Source organism: Thermobia domestica, chromosome 10 (assembly GCF_964235325.1).
Source record: "Thermobia domestica chromosome 10, izTheDome1.hap1.1, whole genome shotgun sequence".
NCBI classification, from domain to species: Eukaryota; Metazoa; Arthropoda; class Insecta; order Zygentoma; family Lepismatidae; genus Thermobia; species Thermobia domestica.
Window position 1 is genome coordinate 230,207,241 of NC_137463.1, and position 19,120 is coordinate 230,226,360.

At 36.3% G+C, this 19,120-nt stretch overlaps 1 protein-coding gene across 2 annotated transcripts in view; it reads right to left on the bottom strand.

Moving 5' to 3' along the window:
* Positions 1-2,764: 2,764 nt before the first annotated feature.
* The window catches only part of LOC145663050 (putative inorganic phosphate cotransporter), a 59,588-nt gene continuing 43,232 nt past the window's right edge, over positions 2,765-19,120 (bottom strand). The window contains exons 11-12 of one of the 2 annotated variants that reach the window (XM_081729210.1): positions 11,647-11,732; positions 2,765-2,946 (exon numbers count right to left, since the gene is read on the bottom strand). In XM_081729210.1, the coding sequence (XP_081585336.1) occupies positions 2,788-2,946; positions 11,647-11,732 (245 nt within the window). In that variant the 3' untranslated portion in view covers positions 2,765-2,787. The remainder of the gene's footprint in view (positions 2,947-11,646; positions 11,733-19,120) is intronic. The other variant, XM_081729211.1, reaches the window with a different exon arrangement.

Sequence of the window (19,120 nt, forward strand, 5' to 3'; positions counted from 1 at the left end):
GGATCGCCAGCAGTAACAAAAATTCTTCATGATCATCTTCGGCTCAGGAAGGTTTCATCTCGTTGGGTACCTCATACAGCAGAAACGCATGCATGTGGAATGGTGTGAAAAAATGCTTGTAAGATTTGATGGAGGCAATTCTCGACTCGTCTCTGACATTGTTACTGGTGATGAGACTTGGATCTATCAATTTGACCCTGAAAATAAACGCCATTCTACAGTTTGGATCTTTCCAGACGAAAATCCACCCACGAAAGTGAAGCGACCGCGAAGTGTGGGGAAGAAGATGGTCACAACTTTCTTCTCCAAATCTGGCCATGTTGCAACTGTTCCTCTTGAAGAACAAAGGACTGTTACTGCTTAGTGGTATCCACTGTTTGCCTAACAAAAGTGTTCCAGAAGCTTCGGGAACGGCATCCAAGAACTGGATTGCGTGGGATCCTGCTTCATCATGACAACGCGTCCGCACACACGGCCAACATCACAATTCAGTTTTTAGAATCTACGGAGGTCAAACTTTTGACTCATCCGCCGTATAGCCCTGACCTGGCCCCGTGTGATTTTTTTCTGTTCCCCAGGATCAAAGATCGCATGCGTGGGAACAAATTTTGCAGCCCCGAAGAAGCTGTAGTGGCTTACGAGAATGGACTTTCAACACTTGGAGAAAAAGACTGGCAACATTGCTTCCAAAAGTGGTTTTCGAGGATGCAAAAGTGTGTACAGTGTAATGGTGAATACTTTGAGAAAATGTACTGTAAGTGTTAAATTGATTTTAAGTATGTAAGTTATTTCACATCTCAAAACTTTCGTAGTGACCCTCGTATACTTTAGATTTTTTTTATATACAATTTATTTCTCCAGTGCAAACAGCTACGGTGCAGCGGCTAGTTCTAAAAATCTCCGTTCTAGAAATGCAGCGCTACTGAACATTTGCTTAGTTTGGTACACTAGCGACATCTTAGTACAGTTGATCAGATTATTACAATACTTGGCTTCAGTCGAAGGGGAGTCAACCAGTCGTAACAGGTAACCTTTATTTCTCCAGGGTATGTTCTGATACAAAGAGCATTCAATCTTTGGAAATTAATTTATATTATATGGAAAACTATTTTTGTTTCTTCTTTGAAATGATCAGGGATTTTGCTGATTTTCTCTTGAAATCTAATTAATTATTAGTCAAAACGCACTTAAATATTATGTAAATCAGTGGCGTAGCACACTTTTGCGGGGCCCCCCGCAAAGTATAGAGAAGGGGCCCCACTTGTAAAGCCGACACAAGAAAGGTGGAAGTTCTACTTCTTTAAAACTTTATTCATCGCAAGACTTCGGGGCCCCTATACATCGGGCCCCCCCCGCACTGCGGGGGTTGCGGGGGCAGGTGCTACGCCACTGATGTAAATTTAACATAAATTAAATTAAATTGATTTATAAATGTTAAAATTATTAACATTATTTAATTTTCAGAAAGCACACTTAAATAGAATTGAAAACGACGTCAGTAAAATCAAAACAGTGAAATACCAATCAATTTAAAATAAACCAGAAAATAATTTCCCATATTAAATCAATCAGTATATAAGTAAAGATGGTACCAGTGATGCCAACCTGAAACTTTATAAAATTCCATCTCCACAAGCAGAAATCCCACTTTGTTTTAAATTTCCCATGTCTTACTAATAAAATTTTCTAAACTTAGAAAATATGAACAGTGAAATTAGTGTGTAATTTTCTTCAATATATGAGTGAATTATCAAAAAAAAAAAAAAAAAAAAATCCGATCGTCTACGTTTATCAAACAGCTTATAAACTAGAGACCTGCACGGGCCGAATGTTTCGGCCCGAGCCCAATCCAGCCCGAATATACCTAGGCCCGGCTCAGCCCGGGCTCGAAAAATTTTGGAGATTTTTGGACCGAGCCCGGTCCGGCCCCATAAGTTTTTTAAAATTCTTGGCCAAGCCCGGCCCGGGCCCGATAAATTTTAAAACTTCATTTTGTAATATTTTTCACGGGCACACTTCTTCGATGTTTGCCTTTATTCTAATTATCGTTTAACAAAAGTCAATAATTATAAAAAATTCAATTAATTGGCCCCAGCCCGGCCCGACCTAAAGAGAAATCAGTGTCGGCCCGTCCAAGCCCGGCTCGCGGGCCGGGCCGGGCTTTGGACCTCGGGCCGAGCCCGGTCCATGCAGATCTCTATTATGAACACGTATTTTCCTTGATTGACAGAGACAATTCAAAATGCAGATGCATATAAGTATATTTTATTGCAAGTTTAGTATTTTCATCACGCTTTTGTACCATGATCTTTCGCTGTACGTAATAAAACTAGATAAACTTCATTGCTCAGTCATTTCCTATGAAACGACTTGGAAGTTGGTCGTTTCTCGTTTTATCCTCTTCCGTTAATTCTGTTCTTTCTTTCATTTTTTTCTTTCTTTTTAAATACCAGACTAAAATTAATGTTCCTTGGCGCTTATTTTTTGGGATTCACAAAGTCCAACATCAATCCTTTAGCATTAACATGCATTTTATAGTAGCAATATTTGACAGCATGAACTCTACGCTTATTAAAGGCTCGTTTTCTACTCGCCCATAGACAATTCTGTTGGCATCAATGGAATAGATATATGGAAAATCCCGTCATTTTTTATGAAAATTCCCTTTATCCCGTTTCGTGAAGTCATTGTCAAAAAAAAACACAATATGGAATTTCCTTACAGGTTGGCATCACTGGATGAAACAAATGTTCTTACACCCTTAATCAGTCACACAGAGCACCAAAATTACTCCGTCTGCTTCAACATAACTGTCGATTCGTCTTTTTCTTGGACATAGTTCCATGGTTGTATTGTTGCGGTAGCGAAGAACAGATAAGCCATGCTTCCGGCAGCATACATGCCAGTTGTTGTGTAAAATAAAATTCGCCATCCGGAAATACTAGGCTAGAAAGAGAAGAAAATTAGGAAAAAAATATGGGAATCTATTTTTTTCTGATCTAAATATCTACTATATGCACCTACAACTTCCGTAAATCATTTGTAAGCACATCGGGCATAAATAATTATTATAAATATTATAATTAAAGGAATGCTAATCGTCAATAGATGTCACGACATATCCGCTCTCTTTACAATGTATTTTGTAGGAAGCAACAATATTCACAATAACTCAATCAAATTGGATATGAATATTCCAGCTTTGTCCAAAAAACAAATTCAATCCATAATTAGAGAATAATTCGTGCATCGAAACACAGTGTGAGTGGGTTTTCACGGGATTCTCCCGTTTCCTCCCACTTTCTTCATCCCACCATTTCATTCATTTCTCATCATCACAGTCTACTTTAGCCTAGCAGGCATAAGCGCGGGACGTAAAACTTTAAGATTTCATTCTCATTTAATTTACAAAACTTTCGAACCACATTTGCTCCATTGAAAATGTGAAATGACAAAGAACCAACTAACTGCGGATAAAAGTATTCTTATCAGTTAGTTTTCATAATTAGCTAAACTGACATACAGTATGTTGGTATTAATTCATAAAATACAAAAGTTAGGAATGTCGTGTAAACTTCCATAGGTGCCATGACTTTTGCAAGTTTGAAACATAGAATAAAGAGCGAAGAGAGTTTCTCATGAATGCTGTAACAACCGATTGTATGTTGAATAGTATTTATAATATATTGTTTTGATTATGTGCATAAATTTTACTGCGAGTAGCCTCATGAGACATTTTGTAACTTGCGATCACTGATTCTGAACCACTGTTAGTTCAAATATGGTCTGGATTGAAAAGGTAGTTGAACCAGCCTCAACGACGGTGCAACAATTTTTTTTTCTTGAAAGTGCCATAATCCATGGTAAAATAATTGAACCCAGTGGGCGCAACGGGTTACATATTGGACATCATTTACGATGTGATCATGGGTTTGCCAAAACACAATGTCTTTTATTTATTTATTTAAATTCTGACACTCTTTGTTTCGATCCATCTTTTTTGATTAGGGATGCACACGAGACGCGAGGAAGTCTCGTCTCGCCTTGCGTCTCGTCTCGGATTTGCGAGACGAGACACGAGACGAGAGTGAAAATTTTATACGAGACGCGACACGAGACTCGGTTAAGTCTCGTCTCGCAACATTTATGAATTACATTTAATTGTATATTTAGTGATTTTACATTTATTGAGTTTTCTAAGTTGAGCGTTAATGCCTCCAGGAACAAAAAAGTGATTGGGGCAATAGACATTTTATGAGATTTATTATTAAAGGTTGATTTTCAGAATTAAAGCCTTCTTTAGTTTCTAAACATCATTAGCCTAAAAAAGTAAAGCTTTGGAAATTGGAAATTTGAAATTTATTACAGCATCGATTTAGGACTTTATTTTGCGACACAAACACATACAGTACACGCGGGCGCGCACTAATACATGAACTTCTGTTTTTGGTCTGAAAAGCGAATAAGACTCCCTATTGCTGCGAGATGTGATATTTCTGTTGTTTCTGTCTTTTTCACATTACTACTAGCGATTAATGTTGGGGGATGGCGGGGAATTTAATTAGTAAGTCGATGTAATTTAATTGGGTAAGTCGAGGATAAAAATTCATCATAAGTAAGAAAAGGCAGTTTTTACGACACCTAAAGTATAGTTTTTGTTGCTTATTCTTTAAAAAAATCCTTATGTCCTGAGTCAGATTGATCGAAATCCGAGATATAATTACCACTATCATTGTCTAAGCTTTCTGTTAGAAGCATTCCAATTTGTTTACATTCTCGTAACCATTGTAATATGTAAATGTAAACAACATGATAATAAAAATAGAACGTATAACTTGACCAAGAGAAAAGCATTATAGGCCTGAGCAGTAAACCGCAAAAATACAAATGTCACTATTATTCTTCACCATTAACGGCTCAAGTACATTTACTTTGTTTAAAAAATTAATAACCTTTCATTTGACTAACACGAGCTCTGGCGTCTAGTTTGTCAGACCCAACATTTCCTTTTCTCCGGATAGAATGCCTCTCAGCAAGCAATAAAATGCGGTCTACAACTGAGGTGTTGAAGTAGGAAGTTACACGAAACCGCGTTCTTGTAAGGTCATCATTTTACTTAGCTCAGGATCAAAAGACATGTGGTCTGTGTCTGTGTGGCTTGACACCAGTGCTGTCGGGTTAACCAAAACTTTTCAGGTTTTGATATTCTGGCAACACTGCAGTTAGTTCAACTACTGTATGATCTGGAAATTGATCCAGAAAACTTTTTTCGTATCAAGTATAGTTTGCTGGATATTTTGATTCTCGCAATTGTTAACATATTGCATATTGCGTTATCCACAAGTCCGTTGACACAAGTAATATTATTCCTTGGTGGTTGGTGTAAAGGGAGATAGCCGACAATAGATGACAGCACTGTTCACTACACAAGTAACGTATTTTTATATTTTCTCTGCTGCTTCCACAAATTTAATGCTAGAGAGTTTAAATTTTCTGAAAAGGAAGTTCAAACCTTTTCTAAGGGAACAATCCGAGTCAATTTTGGATATTGTGACGTTAGAGCATTCCTCGGACTAGAAGCAGGCTAATACAAGGTTGAAATCCGGTTAAATAAAGACGAAGAAATTTACATATAGATATAGTAAAAGTATCCAGGTTTGGTTCAATGAGTTCAGAAAAACATACCGGTACGGACACGTTATATTCTTTATATCCTAATTACATTGGCGACTTTTTTTTTTCGGGGTAAAAATGTGCCCACATGACATACTGGAAAATATTGCTGGAAACCTCTAAGCTGGAAAACAATGTTGGATCCAGCAACAATTTATGCTGGTTTTGCTGTAAATTATGCTATTAATTTGACGAAAATTAATGGTCCAGCAATCAAATTCCAGCACAGCTTTTCTTTTAATTTGGAGGGGAGGGGACAAAAGTTCGGATACCATGTTGAACTCTAGGTTCCGTCTCCTTAGGATGTTATGAACATTCATCCCATGGAAATCAATGGCAAACCACCATGGATTCCCCTTGCCAAGGGACTTTTAGGTCAAATACCTGCCTTCGGACAGAATATCACATCATCATTCATTAAGAGCTATAGAATAACACATTGCAAAATTTTGACCCAGAATATATGCGAGACTACGAGACCATGCGAGGAAGTCTTGCGCGAAACGCAAGACGAGACTTTACATTTGCGAGACGAGACCAACATTTGAGGCTGCGAGACGAGACGAGACATTTCCATCTCTCGTCTCGTCTCGTCTCGCATGCATCCCTATTTCTGATGTTTCCATACAACCAGCGCCGTAACTTAAAGTTTTTTTCTGGGGGTAAGCATTAATACGCGTATTTGGACCCCTAGAAAAAGTTGTTTTTTTAATTCTTGGGTCCCCTCTTTTCATTTTTCTCTTACTTTTTATGGACACCCGGAGCCTGTGGGCCCTATCGCACGGCAGGTATGCGGGCCGTTACTTGCGTCCCTTGGACCCGTTCCATACATGACAAATTAATTAAGGGGACAATATTGACAAATCTCAAAGTTATACGAATAAATATTATTTCTAGGTCCCCTAACAGTAGACTTTTTTTTTTTTTTTTTTTTTACTGAAATGGGTCCACGACTCATTTTCGTTTTATTTACCTTTTGTGTGCTCTTTTGTTTATGTAATGTAGTGAACCTCTTTGGTGCTTCATTTATAATTTCATGTTCGTATCGTATATGAGGTTAGAAAATTTTGTCTTAAAGTGGGCCCCTCTCGAACGGCGGGGAGCTTCCCTAAGGGGCAGTTGCCCCTTCTGCCCCCCCCCAAGTTACGGCCCTGCATACAACCAACTTGAACAATCATTAATTAACTACAAAGGTTATGGTTTACCGAAGAAGGGTAATTTAGTCACATTTTATCAGTGAAACCCCACCTATAACAATAGAAACGGAGTACTGTAAGTTCCAGCGTGGGATGATTTAAATTCTTTTTTTGTCCCATGTGCCTATAAATATTACATGAATATGTACTTTTCACTAACAGCCAAACACAGAGGCAAAGTAAGATTTGTGAATAATATATACAGTTTCCGAGGGTGGGATATTTTCAGCAATTGCACACTTGCAACCTATATACGATCAATCCACTTGTTTTGACGAAAGAAAGCGACCTACTTTCTGCATACGGTGCCAAATGGAGTCAAGTCGAGTTGACTTACATATGTTACATATGGGTGCAATCCCTGGAAATGCTCCACCTCCAAAAAGTAAAGTATATATCCTGCACCGGAAGTGAATAATTAGGCACCGACCGCTTTTTTTCTTTTTTCGACAAGACGAGTCGAATGATAAAAATATTGCATATGTCGAGTTGCTGGAAATAGCGCATTCCCAGAATTTTTTTTTATTCCCAAAGATTTTTATTACCCTTTTATTGTATATTAAAACTACACATTTTGTAAATTTCTTAGATTTTGTTCATGTTTGGCAAACAAATTTTGATTTTTAAAGTTTTTAGCACAATCGGATACTCCGTTTCTTTGGGAGGGTTTTAGAACATTTGGAGATTTTACTAAAATTTTGTAAAAGTTAGTGATGGACGGTTTGGTTCTTTCTCTGGAATCAATTCCAAATAAGGAGTTGTTCTTCCGGATCGAATTTCTCGTTCCGGCAAGTTAAATGATTCCGACTTCCTTGGTTCTTTAATTTGATTCATTCAAACAAGGATTTGATGTTTCCTCTGGGTCAAATCGTTTAGTTCCAGTGAATTAAATAATTCCGACTTCACATGTGGTCCTCCAATCAGCAAACTAGTCAAACTACTTTTATAATCTGAAAAGTTGTTACATAGTTGTTTCTTGGGTGGGGAAGAAGTAAATAAGTAGGTGCGTACTGGGAAATAAGTAGAAGCGTACAAGGAGGAATGCTATATTTCGACATTCTTCCTGATTTCTAGCTCTTTTCACATCCAAAGAACGAAAACACAAAAGCGAAGGAGAAAGGTCTGATAGTTTTTTACGTTTGGGGCCGCGAAGGCTCAGTGGTAGAGCGTTCACCTCTGGTGCAAGGGGTTCTGGGTTCGATCGGAGTCCCCGACAAGTGAACTTTGTGGTGGACAAACACCGTGTGCGTGGGTTTCCTCGGGGTTCTTCCGTTTCCTCCCACTTTCTTCATTCCACCATTTTCATTCATTACGCATCATCACCGTCTCCTTTAGCCTAGCCGGCATAACAGTGGGACGTAAAACTAAAAAAAAAATATGTTTTTACATTTGTTATTTTATTCTCTGGCGTGTAATGTCCCTCTGATCTGAAATATTGCTTTTGTCCAATTCCATCCATATCAATCCATCAACTAGGTCCACTCGCCTGTTGTTGATTCCGGCTTCTGGTTCCATCAACCGAATCTACTGATTCAGTGTATTAACTATGAATGAATCAGTCTTTTTATTCCTCTGAGGAAACACGTCATTTGATTCTGCCAAATAAATCCCGTTCCTTTCAGAGATTCAATCCATTAGTTCTACTGAAGGATTCGTTCTTTTGGAACGAATAAGACGATGAACGTTGTAAATCATTAAAAATATAAATTCCAGCATGTTGTAAGATTGAAGGTAAACGTTGTATAATTTTACATTTTAATATTTTGTAAGTACTAAAACTGACACAAGATATATTAATTTAAATTTAGTTTTTTGCAAGCACTAGAAAGATAAGCATAAAATTATAATAATTTAAAATTTTAGCATAATAGTAAGTATAAATAACATAAATATTTAACAATTTTAAATTTCATATTGACCTATGGGATTTTCTAATATAAAAAATAAAATAGAATAGAATGAATTGTAATTTTTTGTAAAGTACGTATTAAATTGATTTACGTTGTTAAGTTTGAAAAAGATAAAGACTGTAAAATTTCAACAATTTAAGTTTAGGAAAAATTAAAAGAAATCTTTGAGTTTTACGTCTCACGATTATGCCGGCTAGGCTAAAGGAGACGGTGATGATGAGAAATGAATGAAATGGTAGAATGAAGAAAGTATGAGGCAACAGGAGTACCCCGAGGAAACCCACGCACACGATGTTTGGCCACCACAAAGTTCACTTGGCGGGAGCTGGGATTCAACCCGGAACACCTTGCACGAGAGGTGAACGCTCTACCACTGAGCCACCGCTGCCCCAATTTAAGCTTAGGATTTTTCTAAGAGGCAAATATTACAAAATGTAGTTACTTAAATTTTCACATTCTGTTCTATCATTTATATTAGTTTGTGTGTGTGTGTGTGTGTATGTATGTGTAAATTTTAGTTCTTATGAACCCAGGAGCCACCGAGTCTCGACTTTCTAAAGGTAGAGTAATAATTCTAAGGTTTTGCGCTGTGATGCAATTAGCGACGAAATGCCCCTTGTTAATGACTATCATTAGTTGACGTTTAACGTATGCAGTGCATGAAGTTATTTGGCTTTGTAACTGCAGAAAATTCACCAAGAGTGATTGAAGTGTTAGTGAAGTGAAGTGAAGTAAAATAATTTTGTAAAGACACAGTGAATGTGGAGTTTACAAAATTTATGTTGTGTTTGCTAAAGTTTACATACAATTTGAGATATCCGAGAGAAGTAATTTATTTTAGGACAAAATACTGTGTTTTTTCTACAACACTCTTTACTGGTGCCGTTCTGTGTGAGTGCTCTGGAGAACTATGCCATGAGGTAATAGGAAGTACTTGGATTCTGATTCGGATTCCAGCAGCAATGACAGGTCTATTGTAATTGTTGCTAGCTCTGAAGAAGAGGAACATGCGTAAAATGTACAGTAGTTAAAAAGCTGTATACTCGAAGACAAAAGGGAATGTATTAGATGTCAAGCGTGCAATACTTGGTACTTTGAATATTGAGTAGGTGCACTTTTTTTTCTGTAGACTCTGCAAATAGGCCTAACTTGAAAAAGTACAATAGGTTTTACAACTTAGTTCAATACAATATTCATTGTTATTTATATATTATTTTATTTCTAAAACTTATTAATGTAGTTAGCATCATTTACTAACATTACACAGAAAATTATGTTTTTGAGTTAAACTTCCATGTAATTCTCATATGCGAGTGGCGTATATTTATACAATTATGGTTTCATGGAGTAAATAAATCAAATCAAATCAAATCATACAAATAGCACTACTCAATTTCAATTACTTGTCGTTCGAGAATATAAATCGAATAATTGTGCAACATAAACAATTTTCGATCCAACAACAAGGAAAAGAAGAATTTTACCATTAGAATATTGCTCCATATCTAAAGTGAAAATAGGGATAATGTTCTTCCGACAATTTTGCATACGAAGTTGAAATTATTCATTTAGCCCCACTCTAGTTAATATAATCATATCACAAATCAATACTCGACACAATCTATATGGAATTTTCATCTACATATCTACACTACTATTTACTTCTCTTATTTATTTATTTCAATGCCCTTAACAGAGTTATATGCTCCATTTGAATTTCCATTTATAAATGAATTTGCAAATCTATTCCCAATTCGTAAATACTGTATGCGTAATAATACAATTCGTGTTAGAGCAAAGTCCACGTCGTTCAAAGCCGTATCATATGAGGTGTTACACAAGGAAAATAGCATTTTACAAACTGGAGTAAAAAATAGATTGAGAATTAGAATTAGGAACGTCTACAAGAACTGGGTAGTGATGGCTACATTACACACAATTTCAATTGCACACATCAATTAACATTCCTCTTTTGTAAAGCCACTTTGGTTTCCTCTATCTTAAAGATCGATCTTTAACAGAGTGAACGATTGTATTACAGCAATGTGTTAAACTTCGAATGAAAATATTTGATGCCAACACCTCAATTTCTTTTTATGTGCATTCAAGATGAACCTTTGTAGATCCTAAACAAATTTTACTTTTCCCACTACATATTAAATTAGGCGTTACGAAATGTTTTGTTAGGTGTATGGACCACAAGGGGGAGAGTTATGAGAACTTGAGAGTAAAATTCCCTCGATTAAGTGATGTGAACTTTAAGGAGGGCATTTTCACAGGCTCACAGATTCAACCACTATTTAAAGGTCAACAATTCGATGAAATATTAGAAGGTGATGAGAAAACTGTGTGAGAAAGCTTTAAAGCTGTTTGTTCACAGTTCTTGGGAAGGTGCCGAGCAATAAATTACAAAGAACTTGTCACTTAAATTGTTTTTGTGCTATGAAGAAAATATTTTTTTTATTTATTTACTTATTTATTTATTGCGAAACTTTCACTAAACTTGGGTCTGCAACCCATATTTAATGGCCTAAATCTCAGGAAGTAGAAACCTGTACATTATAATATTTCATACACTCGTATAGCAGCTCAAAATCTACCACCCTGCCAAGTTTGGTCTAAATCAGATAAGTTGGTTTTAACTTGTACGATATATATATCCTCATTGGTTTTCAGAAAAAATCGATGAAGGACATAAAATTAATATTATATATATATATATATATATATATATATATATATATATATATATATATATATATATATATATATATATATATATATATATATATATATATATAACTACTTTTATTATATTTTATTATGAAGGCAATTGATTTATGATATAATTAGCCTAAAATACTTACGTCGTTTTCTAAGATAGCACCTGCTAAAGCAGAAAAAATAATCCCTGTAATTGAACTTATGCCATTTGTAAATCCAAACAGAGTTCCTGTAAATAAATTTTATAAGCACAATGAAATGAATTCGTTAATATAATACCATACACTTATGCTTTTTAATTACACGTAACAGATAGCAAATAATGATGGAGGAACGGTGAATTTAAAGAAACGTGACAAATATTTTTAAAACCTCTGCATTTACGCAATATACTTCCGTGGTCTGGAATCAAATTAGAAGTTCTTTGTGTAGCAGGTAACCTTTTATTACTAAGACATCATAATCCCCGTTTTTTAAAAGTTGATTTTCATGTTATACTATTTTTATTTTGAGGCGGGAGAGGTATATATATGCTACATACAATATCAGTAATTTTAACACATATGCTGCTATGCGTATAAAATCAGGCACATAGTCAAGGGGTGGATCCGAGGGGTCCCCTTCGAAACCATAAATGATAAAAAGGAAGGATGAAACAAAAAGTAACGAGAAAGCAGCGTTAAAAATAAGAAGTTACAGCAAGTGTTTGGACTCTTTCTTATGACGACCGTTCTGTGGAGGAAACGGAAGTCAAGTTAAAAATGGATATTGTTGTAACAGAGCAATTCCGAATTCCATCTGGCTCCATGCTAATGCTATGGACTACAAATTACGATAAATCGGTTCGATTAGATAGACTCTCAGGCAGAACTTAAGAAATGCCCATGTCACCAATGATATGAGCTTGGCAACTTATATTCCAGTTACACTTGTTAATGAAATTTTCAATTTCGCGGCAACACTAATCAATTTTTACTGTCTTTACTGCCGAAAAAGATCTCGTTGCTATCCTTGATGGAATTAAACGAAGATAAGAAAAATAAGAAAACAAGAAGAACCGAGTTCGAATGATTACAAAAGACTATATATTTTTCAATACTTCTTTTTATATTCTTTTACTCGAGATTTCTTCATAGTTTGTTATTAAAATACTTACTAACATATCCTCATTTTATTGTCCTAATAAGCCAATATGGGCATGTTGCCAGCAAAATACCTAGGTAGTTTAGATTGATCGAGCTCCTGGTGTGTAACCACAGTATTTCATGTCACGACTCCCCCCCCCCCCCCATTACGAAATCCTAACTAAACGAATCAATATATGTTGCCAATAAAATAGTTTAGAATGATCGATCCTGGTGTGATAGCCATAGTATTTCCTCACGAACCCTTCCCCTACTATGAAATCCTGGCTACGTGCCTGATAAAAATTGATACACAAGGTGATTTACATATCCTTGGGTGATTGAGGTACGACAGCAAATGTTAATTAGTAAATTGAAAATGTTGAGAATTCAATAACTGACGGTTAATGAAGCCTTATTCCATTATATATATATAACTACATGCAGGGGTGCCCATCCCCCCAAAGCTGATGACGCACTCCCCCCCAAAGTGATGCCACTTTTGAGCTGGTTTTCAGTTTACCGCAGGCCCTGGAAAATGTAATCGCACAACAGAAAACTATATAAAATATTATCATTAATTCATTTATTATACATCATGTAGCAATTGAACAGCATTACTTATTAAGTGTCGTACATGGTATAAATAAGAAATAAATAAATGCTTCCAGCAGAAAATGGGTAAATTACCTACACAAAGCGATAAACCGACCAGCCCATCCTTTCATATAGCAACTTGCAGGGTACTTGATTCATAGAGTTTCTAAGCAGGGGGTAGGGGGATTCATTCTTGAGATTAAAAAAAAAAATCACATCGTGTTCCAATGTTATTCTGACGACAGAAAATTACTTATTCGACATTAGAGTAAAATTCTTCCCCAATTTTTTTATTCCCCCCAATTTTTTTCTCGATGGCACAACTTGCGCCATTCATCCCTCCTGTGGGCGGCCCTTCTCTCTTAAAACGAACCAACCTTTCCTTTCATACGGCTACTTGCGCGGTACTTCATTCACCGAGTATCGAAGCAGAGGGTACAGGGGCTCACCCCGGAAAATTTTTGAAAATTAGCTTCTCAAAATCGTGTTTTAATGCTATTCCGACAGTAAAATTGCTAGTTCGAAAGTAGAGTAAAATCCCCCCCAAAATGTTTCTCAATGGCGCAGCTTGCGCCATACATCCCCCCTGTGGGCGGCCCTGACTACATGGAGAAAAAATGTAATTTCACCCAGGTTCAAAGATTCTGATAACATATTTTTGTCACAATATGTTCTGTCCTTCTTGGTTAAGTGGACAGCATTTTTACCTCCAGTGCGGAGAAACTGAGTTTTATTCGAATAGAAGTAGGGTCCACACATAGTTTGGATTATAAATTGAAATGTTGACCCAAATCTCATATATAGGGAATTAATGAACTGTACTAACAAACTGTAAGAGATGATTTCTCACATTAAAACAAGAAACAAAGAAATCATATGTACCTGTAGGGGAAAGTACATAGTTTCAGACCTACAGCCATCCACAGTATGGAAAAATACGTTGCAACATGCGTTATTTCGAACACGAGGAACTGTGGAGTGGCGGTACATATTTACGTAAAGGAAGTCACACATACACCATCCAAAAATGCATATATCAATAATATGCAATGACTACGCAAGGAATTCGCCAGAGGATATAATTCCCAGACACGCTCCCAACAGAATTTCCAGATATGCCCACCGGATGGAGCTCCAAATCACTTCCATAAAGACGTGAGAGAGCATCTCCGAATGAACATCTCCCACAGCGTTGGATAGGTCGCACCGGTTCTGATGATGAAACGTTATTGAGATGGTCCCCGAGGTCTCCAGACATGTCACCGTGAGACTTCTTCTTATGAGGCTTTGTCAAATACCGCTTCTTTGTCCCATTGGCTCGAAAAATGACAGAGCTGTGAGAGCGGATCACAGAAGCCTTTGCTGTTACAAGAAACATATTTATTTGAATATAGGAGGAAATGAACTATCGAGTAGATATCTGTCGCATCACGAAGAGCGCCATATTGAATATTTGTAAGGTAGGTGAAACGTGTTTGATATATTACCATCCTTTTGGTATATAAATTATTCTAATATCATATTAGGGGATCCGAAGATAACTTTTTGAAAAGGATAAATCTCTTTTTTCGGACATCCTGTATTACCTTGTATATTACAATGTCGAAGAGTGTATTACTATTCATGACCTGTTCCCGGATCAAAAACTGCACCACATGCCACTGATATATATATATATATATATATATATATATATATATATATACAGAGAGAGAGAGAGTTTATGTACCAAGTTGGAGTTTATATAGGCCTACCAAGTTTCATTTACCTAACATGAAAGTCTCATGAAGTACTTCATTTTTGACATGCATTTTAAACCCTCGTCCATACCCTTTAGTACATGCATTTTAATAAAAGTAACATGATAATTGTCTGGGTCACCCCAAGTGCAAATATGCACAGAAAATTCATTTGAAACTGTTCAGCCATTTTCCTGTCGTGATGACGCAGACAACATAGATTTGAATCGTAAAGAAATAAACACAATGGTCTAAGAATGGAAAGTTTCCTAAGAATTTTCTGTCCTAAGAATGGAAAGTTTCGTAAATGGGGCACAAATGTCTCTTTTTTTAATGAGAAGTTTATATACCAAGTTTCACTTTCTTAACTTGAAGAAATTCTGAGATAGTGATTTTTGACAGATATTTCGAACACCAATCTTACTCCTTACCCATCTTTTTAAAAAAAATGACAAAGGGTAAAATATGTATATACGATGAATTTTTAAAACTTTCTCTAGGATTTTAATTTTTAAAATTTAGTTATGGTAGAACTATATCAATCCATAATATATTACAATACAAAAACACATCGCCACCATAAAAGAATTGTTTCATAGTGATGATTCACTGCACTAAGAGACTGAAAAACTTCTCTTCCTTCCGTTGTACCAACCATGTGGAATATACACTATGTGATCAAAAGTATCCGGCCACCTGGCTGAAAATGACTTACAAGTTCGTGGCGCCCTCCATCGGTACTGCTGGAATTCAACATGGTGTTGGCCCACCCTTAGCCTTGATGACAGCTTCCACTCTCGCAGGCATATTTTCAACCAGGTGCTGGAAGGTTTCTTGGGGAATGGCAGCCAATTCTTCACGTAGTGCTGAACTAAGGAGAGGTGTCGATGTAGGTCGGTGAAGCCTGGCACGAAGTCGGCATTCCAAAACATCCCAAAGGTGTTCTATAGGATTCAAGTCAGGGCTCTGTGCAGGCCAGCCCATTACAGGGATGTTATGGTCGTGTAACCACTCCGCCACAGGCCGTGCAGTATGAACAGGTGCTCGATCGTGTTGAAAGATGCAATCGACATCCCCGAATTGCTCTTCAACACTGGGAAGCAAGGAGGTGCTTAAAACATCAATGTAGGTCTGCGCTGTGAGAGTGTCACGCAAAACGACAAGGGGTGCAAGCCCCCTCCAAGAAAACCACGACCACACCATAACACCACCACCTCCGAATTTGACTGTTGGCACTACACACGCTGACAGATGACGTTCACCGGGCATTTGCCATACCCACACCCTGCCATCGGATCGCCACATTGTGTAACGTGATTCGTCACTCCACACAAAGTTTTTCCAGTGTTCAATCGTCCAATGTCTACGCTCCTTACACCAAACGAGGCGTCCTTTAGCATTTGCCTGCGTGATTTGTGGCTTATGAGCAGCCGCTCGACCATGAAATCCAAGGTTTCTCACCTCACGCCTAAGTGACATAGTACTTGGAGTGGATCCTGATGCAATTTTAAATTCCTGTGTGATGGTTTGGATAGATGTCTGCCTATTACACTTTATGACCCTCTTCAACTGTCAGCGGTCCCTGTCAGTCAACAGACGAGGTCCGCCTGTAGGATTTTGTACTGTACGTGTCCCTTCACTTTTCCACGTCACTATCACATCAGACACAGTGGACCTACGGATGTTTAGGAGTGTGGAAATCTCGCGTACAGACTTCTGACATAAGTGACACCGAATCACCTGACCACGTTCAAAGTCCGTAAGTTCCGTGGAGCGCCCCATTCTGCTTTCTCACGATGTCTAATGACTACTGAGGTCGCTGATAATGAGTACCTGGCAGTAGGTGGTAGCACAATGCACCTAATATGAAAAACGTATGTTTTGGGGGGTTTCCTGATACTTTTGATTACATAATGTATATAAATGAACGTCACTCTGTTTGCGACTTCATAATTCTTGAACCACCAAACCGATCTCGATTAAATTTTCAACATAGATTTGGTTTGGGCCTGGGATGGTTTTTATAATTTCACTTTAACGATTCAACTTAAATATTTGTGTCAAATGCATAGTTTTTGGGGTCACTGAGATGAACAGTGACACTTCCGATGCCATTTAAATTCAAATTCAGTCCAAAACTTGAGGAAAGTGGAGGAGGGAAATATTTTAAAATGATCGAAAATGACCAATATTAGTGTCGAATCCATAGTTTTTGTGGTCGCTGAGACAAACAGTGACACTTCCGATGCCGTTTAAAACCAAATTCAGCTCTTTATGTCCAAATTAAAACGTATTATCCCCGTGCGAAGAACATATAATCTATTAGTTAATAATAAATTCTTATTTGTATATTTATAAGCTGACACATACCAGATGTTTATTTATATCGGAAGAATATAAAACTGATAATAATAAAATTAAACATGATAATAATAATTTTTTTCTCTGTCTGTTTAGAATTGAATTATAACCTGACTCAAACGATGAGTATTTCACGCCAAAAATAATAAAAATCTATAAGAATATTTTCTGCGTGATTATGCTAACACAAAACTTTGATACACAAAGAAATCGCTATTTATAAAGTAGACACAAAAGTCATTCATCTTTGCTAATACTGTTAACCACACAACTCAAAAATTCTACGAAATCACTACTTGATAATTTAGAAAATTATCGACTAAATAAATACTTTTTTCTAAATTGATTTATACTAGCTCCAATCATACTGTGTACTACAAGTTTCGTTATTGCAACTTATAATTTTGACAATTATCAACTCATATCATGGTCAAAAAATCGTAATCACAAAATTAATACTGAAGTTGTTTATACATGTTATAATTTGATTCAAGAATTAATCATATACTGTATTAAGTAGCACGTTAGTTTAGTCCCAATAAAGAATGATTATCAGGTAAGGGAAGTTCAGAAAACAAGATTTCAAGGTTACTTAATCATTGCAAATAATTACGTTTTGTATGTTTAATTAATTTCTTTCTTCAATGCAGACAGTTTTGATCTATAATCTACCTACTTATAAGTAGAAATGTGTGATGAAGGACGCCCATTAATCTATCAATAACGTTTTATGATCTGGTTTTCTGTTATTTTGAAAAGAAAAAATGCATTAATTTTGTTACAATAATAAGTTAGTAGGGAATTGATGTAGCAAAAATAAATTATATAGAGTAAACATGCATGAGAAAAACAAAAAGAATTACAATATTGCGTCTGGAAACCAAATATCCCAGAACTTAAAGAACTTGGAGTGTGAACTAACAATTAAAAATATGTATATATATATATATATATATATTCCGGAACCGGAACCGGAACCCTGCTTTGAAATCCGCACGTCCGTGGTTCATATGTGTATTTGCGTACGTTTTCTCAGAAGCACGTTACTTGATGTTACAGTATCATGGACGGTAGTTCGCTTTCCAAGCAGTAATCTGTCCAACTGCTGCATCATAATTCCTTCTGAAGGCAAATACAGGATTTTATGATATAGCTGTTTTAATTTTATTACTTTACATTTTTATTCAAATATTTATATTATTTGTTCAATATTTTGCTTTCGCTTTCCCTTTATGAAAATTCGCTTTCAGGAAAATTCGACCCAGGAACTAATTAATCCAGTTTCTGTTATTTAAAAGTATCCTGGAACTCGAAAGGAGCTCTGAAACGGCACTCTACATAGACAAAACTCATTTGGCTATATATATATATATATATATATATATATATATATATATATATATATATATATATATATATATATATATCAGCAGGGTCGGATCCACTACGGACTTCTGGGGAGGGGCGGTGGGTTGTAATACTGCTACTTAGAGCTACTTTTAAGAGCTCCAAACTCTGGAATGGGTTCTATTTATATATAAAATAAGAAAGTTTTTTCTTCTGGGGGGCGATCGCCTCCCTGAATCCGTTCCTGTATTTCAGACGTTAATATATTTATATATATTTTAGACATTAACTGGAACAGATATCTTCGTAACATTAGATTGTTATTGTTATATAATTCTAATTTATTCACTTCTTGCGCGGTACAAATAAATTATCCTTAAATAGTTATAATAGCAATAGGACTTACACTATTACTTGGCTTTCGAAACCTGTGAGTTTTTAGAGCTAAC